Source organism: Myotis nattereri (genome assembly GCF_964212035.1).
Source record: "Myotis nattereri genome assembly, chromosome: 3".
Taxonomy (NCBI): Eukaryota; Metazoa; Chordata; class Mammalia; order Chiroptera; family Vespertilionidae; genus Myotis; species Myotis nattereri.
Genome location: NC_138077.1, coordinates 45,554,819 through 45,570,686, shown reverse-complemented (window position 1 = coordinate 45,570,686; position 15,868 = coordinate 45,554,819). Strand labels below are relative to the sequence as shown.

General features: G+C 41.0%; 1 protein-coding gene across 2 annotated transcripts in view; it reads right to left on the bottom strand.

Annotated features, from left to right (window-relative positions):
• ST6GAL1 (ST6 beta-galactoside alpha-2,6-sialyltransferase 1) overlaps window positions 1–1,314 on the bottom strand; it is a 31,684-nt gene extending 30,370 nt beyond the window's left edge. The window contains exon 1 of one of the 2 annotated variants that reach the window (XM_081087015.1): window positions 663–1,314. In XM_081087015.1, the coding sequence (XP_080943141.1) occupies window positions 663–1,269 (607 nt within the window). In that variant the 5' untranslated portion in view covers window positions 1,270–1,314. The remainder of the gene's footprint in view (window positions 1–662) is intronic. The other variant, XM_081087016.1, reaches the window with a different exon arrangement.
• Between the last annotated feature and the right edge of the window lie 14,554 nt (window positions 1,315–15,868).

Sequence of the window (15,868 nt, the reverse complement as noted above, 5' to 3'; positions counted from 1 at the left end):
ACAAAACAGAAACAGACTCATAGATACAGAGAACAAACTGAGGGTTTCCAGATGAGATGGGATTAGGGAACTGGGTAAAAAAGGTGAGGGTATTAAGAAGTAAAAATTGGTAGTTGCAAAATAGACATGGGGATATAAAGTACAGTATAGGGAATATAGTCAATAATGCTATAATAGCTATGTATGGTGACAGGCGGGTACTAGGAACAATAATAATAATTCCTGTTCTAGTTTATTCTTTTCAAACAGAAAAGTTTAAAATTACTCAGGTAGTTTGAGCCAAAAGAGACAACCTACACATTTCAGAACCTGAAGATAAAGTAGAGATCTGTCCTTCAATTATTTTTAAATGTCAATTATAACATTTGGCTTCTTTGTATCAGTAGAACTCTCTTTTCAAATAAAATTTTCAGAACACCAATATTCAAAACAGATAAAAATAAAGCTATTCTAATTGATAAAGATGCAGGCGACTGGATCCCCATCCTTTTGGCTGCCCCTGAGGCACCTCTGGCTCACCAGCAATTGAAAAATACTGACCTGGGCCTGCTCTGCTAGTCCATGGAGACTTACCACAGTCTCCGGTCTTGTCTGTGCCCAGCTACTCCAAATGAGGCAACAATCTCATGTTCAGATAACAATCTTAACACCAAAGAACCCACCTATTTCTTTGCCCAGTTGAGAGGACTTCAGGGATCCTGCTGATGAGACGACAGCACACCTGCCCCATGGCCCAGCCTTGGTCCTAATGTTCTCCTTGGGCAGGAAACCTTCCCATTCAGAAGTATTGAAGGGAAAATCTGTGGCCTCTACCATGGATACGTTCACTTGGTCCCGAAGGTGGCAGCGCAGGGCCTCTGCACTGAGCTTGATACCAGGCCCTGGTCCCTTGTAGGACACATTGTACTTGTTCATGCTCAGATAATTCCTCCAGATCTTCCGCAGCCTGGGGATAATGTTTTTGGAAGAGCTGTCTTTGTTCCACACCTGGAAGATGGTCTCTAGCTTGGTCTTGGCTGGATTCTTAGGACTGCCAACGGCCTGGCTGTCCCTGTGGGGGTCCTGGGTTTTGCTCGAAAGTGCAGTCTGGGAACCAGACCACAGGGCAAGTTTCTCCAGACCCCTCATCATTTGGAATTCCTTGGTTTGCAATTTAAGGGAATCATCATAACTCCCTTTCTTCTTCTCCTTCCACATACAGATGACGGCAAACAGGAGAAAGACCAGCACACAGCAGCTGAATTTTTTCTTCAGGTTGGTGTGAATCATAATGAAGGATGCATTCAAGGGAGCCACTCTGTTCTGAGCAGGAAAACAAGCCTAAAAAAGTAAGACAATGCAAAAAAAAAAATGATGTAAAGGAAATCGACAAGTGTGACTGGCAAGAGGCAGGGTGACAGGCCATGCAATGGATTTAGAGTGACAAGATTTGAATTCCACCAGGCCTGCAGCTGTCAAAAAAAGAAAAAAAATCAGTTTGGGTTTTGAATGTAGAGAACAGTTCTCAGACAGACACTCCCTTCCTGTTTGTGTTCTCTGTGATTCCTTTTTACACTCTGAATCTTAGCTTCCTCTTGTCTTGGTCTAGCTCCCCAACTGCACTCTGCACTTCCTGAGATCAGGAATCACATCTCAGGAATCATTAGGTTCCTAAGGCCTTACACCACCTGTTAATTAAGGCCAGCATGCTTGAAAAATAGAAGAAAAGGAAGAGCAGGCTAACTGGTCTAAATCACAACAACCCAAACTCTCTAAAAATCCTAAGGGGCTCAGAATCCTAAAATTACCAGAAAGAGATCTCTCGCCACAGACAGTGCCTCAGGAGTCTAAGCGGTGTTGGACTCCAGAGTGAGAAGAAGAGCTAGGGTTAGCTTCACGACAGAACACTGAATGAAGTTTTATGGAGTGCCTTGTGGCAGTGCTATCAAGTGTTGGGAAGCTGGCTGACCTCATGGTAAAGGATAGGAAATCTTGGTAAGATAGCAGATAAGTGACCAATTCAGGAAATGAAGCACACAAAGATGAATTAAGCACACAAGATGTTATTTTATTTAAAGTCACCATAAACCAAGGCCACTTTGATATACCACTCCAGCAAGGACTGTATATACATATGACAGTCTAATATGAAGACATCCCCTGAGCTGTGCAGAGGCCCTGGCCATCACTAGCCACAGTATTCTCATCTATCTCCATTTTATAGATTAGCCACCTGAGGCTCTGAGAGGTTAAGAGGTGCCTAGGATCACAGAGCCGAGTAAGATCCAAATCCAAGTGGACTTGATTCCATAATCCATGTCCTTTTTACTACTTCCTGTACAGGACTGCCGAAGTTCTGGGAAATTGATTTCACTAAGAAAATAGAGCCTGAATAGTCCCTTTTATATTTGTGTAAAGAATTACTTTGCTTACCCAGAATTTATTGTGTAACAGAATGGAAGATGAAAGCACTTTGACCTCAAACAGTATCTGTATCTTTTGAAAAACATTAAACTCATTCCTAACTAAATGGGCATATTAACCATAATGAGTGGAAGGAATCACCCCTAGGCTTTGGCTAACCCTCTACAGATCTACAGTCCCTTCCTTACAAAGAGAGAGAATTCAAACTTGAAATCAAGAAATGATGGAGAAGGCTTGTCACATTATCAGAAAACTGAGAAACTCAATTTTCCTCAGACCCCAACACAGCCAATCACATGATTATGACAGTTGCAGATCAGAGAAGGGAAAATAGCATTTAAGAAGTCCCTACAATCTCTCATTTAATTTTTACCATAACACAATGGGATATATCAGTAGTTCCCAATGTGGGGCACATGCCCCACAGGGGGCAATTTGATTTTTTAAGGGGGGCAATTCGAGAATGAGTTATTAACAGTGAATTTTTTTGCATTTCTTATGGTTCTGGGGCCTCATATACAGAATATAAATATATAGTGTGACATATTTATGCATTTCAGTTCTCTATTATGTTTCGAAACTTTGCTATTTTTTTATATCACCTCATATTATAATTATTTTTTTGACAATTTCTTAGTGATTTCTTCCTTAGTACTTCAACTGTCCTTTCATTCTTTTGTTTTTCTCTTTCATTGGTGACATGTTCCTTGGAAGCTTGTTTAGACGAAGTTAATGGCCTTTTAGGCTTCCTCCACGTGAATAGGAGTTCACTTTTTGAATAATAAGAATTATATATCACGGGGAAGGGGCACCAGGATTTTAGAGATGCTTAGGTGGGACATGGCCAAAAAGAGGTTGGGAACCACTGAGGTAGATATTAAATACCCCATTTGAGGAAATGAAGAAACTGAAGCTTAGCACAGGGCTTCCCCAAAGTCAATAACTAATCAGTGCTAGAACCGGGATTCCAACCCAGGTCTCTCTGATTCTAAAAGTTTATTTGCACTAAAAGGACAGGCATCTATAATAATAAAAGCATAATTTGCTAATTAGACCAGATGACCTTCCGGACAAGCTGGGGATGCGAGGGGATCCTGGGTCCCAGGTGCCTGCTGACATCCTGGGTGCCTGCTGGTGGCCAGAGGGAAGCCCAGATCCCAGGTTCCAGAGAGAAGCCAGTGCTGGCAGCTGGGGGAAGGAAGGCCTACTCTTGCACAAATTTCGTGCATCGGGCCTCTAGTTTGTGATAAAGGACAGTGAAAAGTCAATGTTGACCAAACAGGGTCACTAGCGAGACAACTCAATCTGCCAGACAATCACAGGAAACCACCCTTACCATCAGCACCTCAGCAGTCATTACCTGTGTGCACAGTTTACCACTCAGACAGCCCTTTCACAGTAGTTCTACTTATGAGACCTAGTATAGCCCTGTGAGATAAGAAGGGAAATTTTTATTAGTACTATTTACAGCTGAAGAAACTGAGATTTTTTTTAAATGTAAATAATTTTCAATGTGGCATGAGTAATTTGGAAATAGTGTAATTAGAAGTTAACTTTTCTGTGGATGAGTGAAATGAAACAGAAGGTAGGGAGGCGGGCCCTGATTCACTGTCTGGAGACCAGAAAGTCAGAAAGGGTTGGTGTTCAGCTTTCCACCAGCACCTACTCTCCAAAGTTGAGTTTCCCAAGAAAGAGGCATTCAGCCACACAGCCAGGCACAACACAGATCTGCAACTTTAAGACAGCCTCAGCCTTTAGGATCTGTGTCCCCTCATCACCTCAAGAAATTCATCAGATACCTCCCAACCCTCTTGAACAACACCCTCTGTTGAGACTCCAAGCCCACCAGCTGTTGGAGCTTCTCGTCATAGGCACTTTGAGGTTCAAGACCTTCTCATCTCTCAAGGTGCTCTAAAGAGATAGGGACTGAAGTAGTTTAATCTAAGCAGCCCAAACTAAAGGAAGAAGGCAGGAAATGTTTTCTCCCCAAATTCTTTGGGAAAATACACCAAACTCTGAATTTCCCAATCTATTAAGCTTACAGGCCTTTATACCACTGCACTCTTTCCCCTAGTCCATTTGTCTGGCCATCAGACAGCATGACCTTTCCTCTGCTAACGTCCTGTGGAGCCCACCTCCCTTTTAGCACCTTTCTTGCTCTGTTCTCTGGCATCCAGTGTCAGCTTTTCACACTGATCTCTGCCAGAGGGAAACCCCTCCTGGCTCATTTCTGAAACCCAGTGCCCAGCAGTGTCTAGGAAAAAAGGGACACTCAAAAGAATTATTGAACAGATTGGACTGTATCAATGAATCCTTACAACTCCCATCAGACTTCTAGAAGAATACAATGACAACTTATGTTATCACCTACAGAGAACAAATCAACACTGAACCAACAGAAAGAAAATCCCAACCAAACTGAGGCTCCACTGCCTGCCCGTCTATCTATCACTGCACGCGTGGCATCAAATGCAGGACTGGGCACACAGTGGGGTTCAAAAAAGGTAGATTTTCAGAATAACTTCAAATCTTGTGTTTATAGAGTATAGAAAGAGGCAAACCACCTATCCTCACCCCTCACTGAATCAACCAAAAACAAACACATGAAGGAAACAGCAAAGCTATAGCTGAACATTGAGACCCTGTCACCCTTATCAGCACGCTCTACCACACCATTTTTTATTCAGAGATGTTCCCTTTTGCTGCCTTCTGGAACCCACACCCCTGGGTGTTTCTTACCTGCTCTGGGTAATCCCCGGGGGCTGCAAGAGTTCCAGGTCCTCAGGATGTAGCACTATTCTTCATGGGAGGGATATGTGCTTTATTAGGTCTGGAGGCCAAGGCTCATTTTTCTCAGGATGATGAACAAACATCTGCAAATACAAAAAAAAGGGGGGGGGGTTAGAGCTGTTTTCCAACAGGGACAGGGTTAAAAATTAACAAGATAGAAAGCACTTCTGCTAGTCTCCATTGGAGGCCCTGGTCCAGGCTATGGCTCAATCCAGGAAGCCCTGAGGGCTCAGAAAAAAGAGAGAAAAGAGCCTATAACAGGTGCAGTGCCCCAGGTCAATGAACAGTACAGACAGCCTAGGAATAGACTGATAAGAACATGCTAGAAAAAATAAAGCAGATACCACAGATAAATCGGAGAAGAACAGATTGTTTAGTCATTGGTTTAGGGATATACTAGTATAAATAGCAATTTGGGGGAGAGAGAATTTAGTTCATCTCAAAATAGACTCTAGACAGACTTTTAAAAATTGTTTAAATTGTTTATTATCAAAGAATATTTAGTGAAGCCCTAACTGGTTTGGCTTAGTGGATAGAGCATCGGCCTGCGGACTCAAGGGTCCCAGGTTCGATTCCGGTCAAGGGCATGTACCTTGGTTGCGGGCACATACCCAGCAGGGAGTGTGCAGGAGGCAGCTGATCGATGTTTCTCTCTCATCGATGTTTCTAACTCTCTATCCCTCTCCCTTCCTCTCTGTAAAAAATCAATAAAATATATTTTAAAAACAAGAATATTTAGTGAAATGTGGAAGTTTAATTATGTATTCCTATCTAATAATAGACAAAGATGCAAATTGACCATACCTTCACTACTCCCACCATTGGCTAATCAGAGCGATATGCAAATTAAGCACCAATAAAGATGGTGGTTAATTTGCATACACAGGCTGGGAGTGAAGACTGAAGACACCGTAGAAGGAAGCCAAGCAACGGAGCTGAGGTAATGGAGCCGAGGTAACGGAGACGGCCCGGAGAGAAGCGGCAGAGACAGGCGGGGTAGGAGGGGCAGAGATGGGCGGGGTAGGAGGGGCATAGAAGGGCGGGAGAGAAGCTGCAGAGAAGGGCAGGGTAGGAATGGCAGAGACAGGAGCGAAGCCCTATTCTTGCAGGAATCTTCCTGCAAATGGGCCTCTAGTGTTAATATAAAAAAATAGGTCACAAGCAGTATATCATAGACTATCCTAATACAGAAAAATACATTTTTTAAAATGTGCATGTGAGAAAGAGAAAGGACAAAAAAACAAACAAACAAACCTGGATGGTAGAATAATGTTGTTTCATTTTTTACACATTTTTTGCATATTTCAAATTTCTAAACTGTAGATACATTACTCTTAGAGTGGGGAAAATATTATAAAATATAATTTTTAAAGGCTAAAAACAATTCTATGTTTGTTAGCTCTTTCTTCTTTCTGGTGGAATGTAAAAAAAATAACAGGAAAAGTCTAATGAGTCAGTTGCATGAAAATCCAAACTTATATGCAATGAGAAATATTGTAATAAAAAGGGAAACAAGAGTCAAGGTATGCACAGGGTTAATACAATAAAAGCCTCTCAAAAAGGCAATCAACATGAGCAAGCAGACAAATCACAAAATAGAAAATGCAATTAACAAGCATATGAAATTATGATTAATCTTAACCCTAAAGAGGCAACTGTAATATTAAAATATATAACATATACAGAATATACATTAGCCAGCCACTTTCAAAATGATAATAATACTCATTTCTGGACAGACTGTAATGAAATTGGTATATTTCAAAGAAGTAGTAGAAATGAATTTAACCTTTTTAGAAAGCAATCAGGCCATAGAATTATGAGCTTGTGACTATTATCATACTTCCAGGAAATAAAACTGAATAAATAATTCAAAGACAAAGATTATACATTTTGGTTTCTTCACATGTAAAATGATTTCCTTCCTAATTCAGTGTGGTGGGGACTGAAAGAGGATTAATGGGACAAAAAATGAATTATATAAGGCTATATGCACATGTAAAAAAATAGTTTTCAATTTCAAAATTATTTATAATAGTGAAAAATCTAAGGTTAGCAACTAAGCTCCCAGCAATAAGAAAATAATTAAATGATGGTACATCCACCATCTACAATAATAAAAGTGTAATATGCTAATTAGACCAGACATCCTTCCGGACGTCCTTCTGTCCTTCTAGACGAAGCCGGGGGCTGCGAGGGAACCCTGGGTTCTGGGTGCAAGAGGGAAGCTGGTGCCAACAGCCAAGGGAAGGAAGGCCTACTCTTCCCTTGAAATTCATGCATCAGAGCTCTAATATATATATAAATATATATATAAGCAACAGAACCACTGAACAACCGAACCACCAGTTGACCAGTTGCTATGATGCATACTGACCACCAGGGGGCAGATGCTCAATGCATGAGCTGCCCCCTGGTGGTCAGTGCTCTCCCCTATCAGGACTGGGTGAGACAGCCCTGATCAGCCCCAATTGTTGGCCAAGCCGAGGGACTCCACCCTTGCACAAATCCATGCACTGGGCCTCTAGTTATAGAATATGTATGTGTGTGTGTAAAATTGTGTGTGAATTTAAGTACCAATGAGAAAGAAAATGCTTAAATATTATAACAAAGAAAATGAAACAGAAAATGTTACCATTGTGAATAAGTTATGCACATCCAAATACCTAGAAAAAATGTACATGATTGAGACCAGGAAACTATTGATGAGTAAACTGACAAGAGATAAATTCTCATCTTTCAGTTTGACTTCCTTTATTCTTATTATATTATTTGAGTAATTAAAGTAAAACTAAAGTAAAAATATTGAAAATACACTTCAACCTTGTGCATCAACTTGATACACAATATTGAAATGGCCTTGAAACCTGTGCTGGGAGATGCAGCATTAACAGAACTAAGGGGAAGCTGTGGTGGCCACAAACTGGCTTCATCCCATAAAGTAGAAGGAAATCCTTCCTTGAAGCCTGCCATTCAAGGTGGGGGAATTTCAGCTTTTCATAACCAGAAAACAGGCAGGCAGGCTCACAGGGAAAAAGTTAGAGGAGCCATTCTGTTCTTTGTCAAAAATTTCAGGGTTTTTCCTTATGAATTCAGAGAACTGACTCCCTGGCAGCCTCCTGGAAGAATCAGTAAATATTTCTGATCATTATCCTTCTTTTCATGTCATGTAAATTTCCTTGGTGGCATGGGAGTTTGTAATGATGCATGTATTCACATTATTATTTGGTTACCTTTGTCTCCTACAAAAAATGTAAATTCCATAAGCAGAAACTTTATCAGCTTTCTCTACTACTATCTTCAGTGCCCAAATGAGTGTTTGGCACATAGTAGGCATTTAATAACAATTTGTTGAGTGAGTGAGTGAGTGAGTGAGTGAGTGAGTGAGTGAGTGAATGGAGGGAGGGAACAAGGGAGGGAGAGTTGCCAGCTCTTAAGAGTTCTGTTTCCTCAGGCATCACTAATGGAAAATATTCTTTCTCAGCAACCTCCCAGGGAACACTGGGGCAGTCACCTGCCCTTTGGATAATGCCAGTGAATACTGGTTCGCTGCCATCCCCTCAAGGTGTGAGCTACTGGGGCATGAGACTTTTGTCTGGGTTCAGTGCGCAGACATCAGAGGAGTACAGAAAACCCAGATCTTCCTCCCTCACATCAACTGCATCTGCTTGGAACAACTTGCCCTCTGAGAAGATAAGAATCACTCCCCACTCCTGATTTCCAAAAATCAACCAGTTGAAACAAAAGTAGTGCAACTGTCAATCTAAATCTATTGTAGGTAATGAGGGCCTTCCAAAAATAGTCACTGCTGCTCATGAGATAGGAGGGGTGATCTTCAACCAGCTGCAGAAGTGATAACAGAATCCTCAACTCATGGGGTGAGAAACTTTAGAAACCATGATAATAATAGCTACCAAGTGCTAAGCACTAACTATAGCTTAGGGGTTGAGTAAGAGCCATACAATTAGACTGATCTGACCAAGAGTTCAAACTCTTGCCTCTCACTAGTTACATGACCTTGGGCAAGTTACTCAACTCCCTAACACTCAACTTCTTTATCTGTAAAACAGAACTAATGAAAATAGAGCCTATCTCATAGGATTTTTTAAAAATAATCAAGTAAGAATACACCCAAAAGATTGTACAACAGGGCCTGTGACAAATATACACATCACTTTTTACCATCACCTACTCTGTGGATACCATTACTATTCCCATTTTATGAATGGGAAACTGAGGCAGGGAAGATGAGTAATTTGCCCAGAGTAACTTAATTGTGGCACTCCACATGTCCATGCTGTTTCATGCCTTTGTAGCCCTGCACGTAACGTTCCCTTTAAATAAAATGTCCTTTCCTACTTTGTTCACATGGGGGCACACCCACAGAGCCTCCCACACCAGCTAAAGGGGTTACCTGGACTCTGAAGCCTTTCTTGGCCCCACAGAGATTGACACAACCCTACTGTTGTGCCTAGCTTTCATCAGACTACATGACATTTATCTGTTTGCAGGTTTGAGAACTCCTTAATACTTATCTCTGGTCTCCTGTGTCTAGCCAGGCTCTTCTCTACCCAGGTCCTTGAATATTTTAGGTCCTGAATCACTATAATTCTCTCCAACCCTATTTCTGTTGGAATTTGTGGTGATATCAACATCCACCTGCAGAATTATTCTAGTCCCCTGGTCTCTCAGTTCTTTGACCTCCTCTACTCCAATGACTGTGACCTCAGCCCCCTCAATCCCAAGGTCATATCTCTGATATTGTCATTTACAAAGAATATACTCCCTCTGTAGTCTTGATTTCAGGCATACCCTCTGTAATCACCACTCCTGTCTTTGCAGCTGAGTTCAATTAATACCCAACTCCAACAATGGAATGTGGTTGATCCTACCACCTTCTCACGCCTCTTACTTCGTTTATATCCTCCCTTCTCTTCCCACCCAGCTTAAATTCCATAGTCAGTTGTTAAATTAAGCTTTCTCATCATACATGGTTGGATAAACCCCAATCCTGATTAAATCCAACTCTCTGTCCCACTCCACACCTGCAAACATGTATCTGAACATGGCTAGAGAAAATCACACTGTGATGCTTACTGATTTCACTTCAAGTTCACAGTTACTAACTACAAGTAGCTACTTAATGCTTCCCAGCAATCATGTGCTAGTTTTTCAGTCAATTCATCTGCCACTCTCCTAGAGGACTATCTGACCCACACACACACACACCATGAAAGCTCTCCTCTTCCTCACCTTCCCCTTATTCGTGGAGGAAAAGGAAGCTACCAGAATAGAACTTTCATACACATGCCTTTGTACTCAGCTATCCACCCTACCTGTATTTATGCCCAAATGTTCCTTTTGTTCCTAGGGCTGAATTAGATGCATCCAACACTTATAATATCCAACATTTGTCCACTATGTTCTATGTACTCTTATCTACTTAAGGACATTCTTGTTGAAAATTTTCCTTTTTTCTTCTGCATCAATAGGTATCCCTCTCTAAAAGATCATGTCCATCAGCATATAGACATGCTATTATCTTTCCTATCTTGGAAAAAAAAAGAAACTCTCTTGACAGAGGCAGCCACCACCTGATAGTAGGACACCTAAGACAGTGTGTGCTTTCAGAAATGAGACAATAGGAAATACACAGCACTTTCTGTGAAAAATTCTTAACCAAAATGTAGACTAAGTATATAGATCAAGCCTTTATAATCAATTCCAGTTTTCAGGAAATATAGCAGAAAAAGAGCAAATTAAATGATACCATAAAGAGGTTTTCAGACAAATCCTGAAAGCAGGACATTCTACAGGACAACAAGTCAATGCACATGACAAACAAATGGCTTGAGAGATACAACAATCATATGCAATATGTAGACCTTGCTTGAATTTCTAGTTGAACAAAACCCCTTGGGAAAAATAGCAATATTTGGATATAGATTTGATAGTATATGATATTATGAAATCACTTTGCTAATTTTTTAGATATAATTATTATATTTATAGTTATGTTTTTAAAAAACCCTATACATGTGAAGCAGTTAGAGGTTAAATCTATTTTCAAGTACTTCAACCAAAAAATAGATAAAGCTAAAAGAAAGATGTCATTTAAAAAAATGTATTCCAATTAAGCTATGTAAGAAGCAAGAGTAATGTACAGACTCTTCTTAGACAAATTTTTTTGGGAGAGGGGAGAGTTTGAAAGAGCTTGAAGAAAAAAGTTATGGTAGATAATTGTTTGTTTCACTGAAGGAATTAACTGAAAAAGATATGTGACTTTATAAAAGTCACATAATTAGCCACTGCATGAGTTTTTAATACAGTCCATTTCTCCATTCCTCCTGCAAAACCTCTTGACCAGCTCCTGCCCTTTCTCTCTCCTTTACAGTAAAAGAGCTGTTTCTAGTCACTATTTCCATTTCCCTCCTCCCATTCTCACTTGAACCCACTCCTTCAGGCCTCCCCTTGCCCGTGAAACTACTCTTGTCTGTAGCACCAAAGACCTCCACGGCCTCCACACTCTCAGTCTTCATCTGATTCAACAGTATTTTATTTGGTTGGTCACTTCCTCCTCCTAGTTTCCAAAACCTACTATCTCCTGGTTTTTCTCCAACTGACTAGTCACGCTTTCTCAGTGGTCTGTTGCTTGTTCCTCCACCTCTACACAGGGAAGTGCCTCTGCATTCTCTACTTTGTTCCATCTGTACTGGTTCTACTAATTGTGAGCACCCAGCCTGTAGTCTGCACTCAGTATGCTTTTGGAGATGTGCACTAAAATGAGTTCAGAAAGCAGGTTTTCTTAGAAAGGAAGTTCTTAATTTTTTTAAAAAAACCAGTAGCGTGAAGGTGCGGCATAGAATAAAACACTGTACTCGTTCCATAATTCACTGTCATCCATGATCTGAGAGGGGTGGCAGCAGCCCAGAGAACAATGAGGATCAGACTTAGAGCACATCAGAATGATTAAAATGACTTATTAAATGCAGATTCCTGAATTCTACCTCAATCATTCTGATCCAAGTCCTTGGAGATGGAGTTCAGAAATCTGCATTTAGCAAACACCCCGGGGTGATTCTGAAGCAAGTGATCCCAACTATACACCATGCTCTGAGAAACAGGTAGCTTAGAATATTACTCAAAAGTGCTAGTCTGAGAAAGCTTCATCAAGATCCAGGATGAGAAAAGTACAAAATTCAGTATAATCAACTTCTACAGAAATTTGAAAGAGTAATCTTATGCCTGCTGTTATTATTTTAATAATAATTTTTAAAATACAGCTTGTTCTTTTTATCATTTCATTATTCTATTGATGTGTGAGAAAGTGGGGAAAGAAAAGCCAGTTCTTCGCCACCGATAAGTGGGAGAACCTTGGCGTTGGTGAACGAGTTCAGGCATTTCCAAGCCCAAGTTCATATCCTGTCTTTTCTACCTGTCAGTTCTATGTTTGTCAACTTCTGTAAAACCTGTGTCTTCATCTGTACAGTATTGATAATGCTTTAAAATATGCTTCTGCAGGGTTGTGGTGACAATTTAATGATGGACTTTATTGCTTTGTAGTTGGCAAATCTGAGAAGCAAGTAAAAGGGAGCCACGAGAGAGTTACAAAGTGCCTGCCTTGCTGTGTTTGCTAGTGTTTACCTGAGGATAAGCCCAGCTGCCTGGCTAACTGTGGGGAGGGGGAAATCCTGCCTAGATCAAAGCCCTGAAGATAAAGGGGCTTTCATTCCTGCTTGTCCCAGCTGTTCCAGACCCAGGCAGCAAAAAGGGTCTCTGAGTAGAGATTAGATCTTTTCCCAGCCAGGCAGGCACTGATGGGGAAGATTATGAAGTCCTCAGACATGCCTGAGTACACTTCCCTGAGATTTGATAAAACATGGAGAACAGGACTTTGTAGAGGGTATTGAGTTCCTACTAAGGATAGGGCAGCTACTCCGTGGTTTCTGACCAGAATCAGCCACTTTGAATGGCTAAGGAGAGCTCCAAATTTAGGATTAAGAGAGCCACTGCAGAGGGAAATTACAGGCCATTTGCTAGTCTTCAACCTGTGCCTTCAATGGGTGCATATTTATAGAAATATGTGCCTTTCTATTTGGCAGGTGCCTGGGGAAAGGAGGCATTTCACAGCCCATCAGCTCCCTTTCTGTATGCTGCCCACCCCCAGCCCCAGCAGGCATCTGCCCAATCTTACCACACTAGAGACCACTCTGCACTCCACTCCTCAGTCAAGGGTACGCTGGGGAGGAAGAAGCAAACAGGAGGGTTGAATAAATACTGCACACACATGCATACAAACACCCAGCCACTCATCTTTCCTTCATACCAGAGCACACCCAACAGAGAAAAGAAAATAGACCTCCCTCCTTCTCGGTAAGAGGAACTCTTTCACCTCCTCATCCTTAAAAAAGAATTCAGTTAGTATTACAGAAGTTTTTACACATACAAAAAGGTATAGGGGTGGGTCAAAAAGGCTGTGGTACTTTTACACAAAAGATTACTACTCAACTATAAAGAAGAAGGAAATCTTATACTGTGGGACAGCATGAGTGGCCCTGGAGAGTATTATGTCAAGTGAAATAAGCCAGTCAGAGAAATTCAAGTACCTTTGGACTTCACTCATCTGTGGAATCTAATGAACAAAATAAACTAACAACAACAAACAACACATAGATAGAGGAAAGATTTAACAGTTGTCAGAGGGGAGGGGAGTTGTGGGGCTTGGTGGAAAAGGTGAAGGGATTAAACAAAACAAACAAACAAACAAACAAACAAACAAAAACTCATAGACACAGACAATAGCATGGTGATTACCAGACGAGAAGAGGGGTGGGGGTGGATAGAGAGGGAAAAGCAGGGGTAAATGCTGATGGAAACTTGACTTGAGGTGGTGCATCCACAATACAATATACAGATAATGTTTTATAGAATTGTACACCTGAAATCTATATAATTTTATTAACCAATGTCCCCCCAATAAATTCAATAATAAATTTTTTAAGTATATTTCTATTGATTTCAGAGAGGAAGGGAGAGGAAGAGAGACAGAAGCATCAATGAGAGAGAATCATTTATCAGCTGCCTCCTTCCCACCGCCTACTGGGGATTGAGCCCACACCTGGGCATTTGTCCTGATCGGAATTGAACCATGACTTCCTGGTTCATAGGTCGAAGCTCAACCACTGAGCCACACCGGCCAGGATAATTTTTTTAAATATTTTTAAAGGTATAGGGAATAACATCATGAGACTCCCTGTTTTCATAACACAGCTCCAGATTAACACCTACCCGCGCGCGCGCGCGCGCACACACACACACACACACACACACACACATCCACAATGCATTAGCACCTAATATCCAATTCACTTTCCTTTTTTCCTTTTTATTGAACCTCTTCACCCAATTCACTTTTAAATTGTTACCAATTCTATTAAAATGTCTTTTACATCAAATTCCTTGAATGATGATTCAAACAAGGTGGACACATTTTGTTTGCATGATATGCCGCTCTTAACTCTCTCTTAATTTATAACAGTTCCCCACTCCCTTAATTTTCTTTTTCATAACATATATTTGTTGAAGAAACTAAGTCATTTACACTGAATCTGGCTGATGAAATCCTCATAGTATTAACTTACTCCTCTTTGCTCTGTTTCCTCTAAGCTGAGTGTTAGATTTCAAGACTTGTTAAAATTCAGCGGTTTCAGGTTCATTGGTTCTCTCAATTTTTTTATACCTAAGAGGATCTAAGTCCTGGTTGTCTAAGGGAGTTAGAGTGGGGGAAAATGCACAGAGAGGCCTGAGCTCCTCCACTTTGCAGTGGTCCCTATAAAAACAACAAACACCAATACTCATAAATAAGTTCATTCATTTAGCAAATGCTTATTGTCTACTATGATCCAAATTGGAGACCACATTGGAGACAGCAGTGCAGAAAGCAGCCAGAATTTGCCTTTGCGTGAGGAGGTAAATAAATATGTATGTAGTGGTATAATTGCTCTGCAGAAAATTAAACCAGGTAAGATGGAGAAGGTATTTGAGCAAAGATTGAAGAGACGTAAAAGAGGGGTCATGCAGATTTCTGAAGTAATAGGGTTATAGGTGGGGGGAACAGCAAAATCCCTAGACTATGCCTGGCCTGTTTCAAGGACATCATGAAGGCCTGGAACAGGGTGGGCAAGGAGAAGGGCAGGCTGAGGTGAGGTCAGGGAAGTATTAGGAACAAGGTCATGTAGGGCCTTAGGCTGGTATAAGGTCTCTAAGACTTGGCCTACATATGTTTGAAAGGGATCATTCTGGCTGCTGCATTGAGAACCAGCTGTGGTGTGCAGAAGGTTGAGGGAACTTAGAGGGGGTAAATGGACCTTTCAAGAAGCTATTATAACAATCTAGGTGAAAAGGGCCCATGAGCCCATTTACTGAGCTCTTACTGGGTGCTAGCATTTTATATATGTTATCAAATTGAATCCTTACCACCACCCTATGGGGTAGGGTATTAACAATTCTCTTTTATAAACCATAAAACTCCAAGGCTCCAAGAATTTAAGCCATTTGCTCAGTATGTCATTGAAAATGGTCTAACTAGAGAGTGAGCTGAATTATTCTAACTTGCAAGCTGCTCATGCTATCCAACATATGACCCTCTACTCAGAGCCCTTCTAAGGTCTCCTGA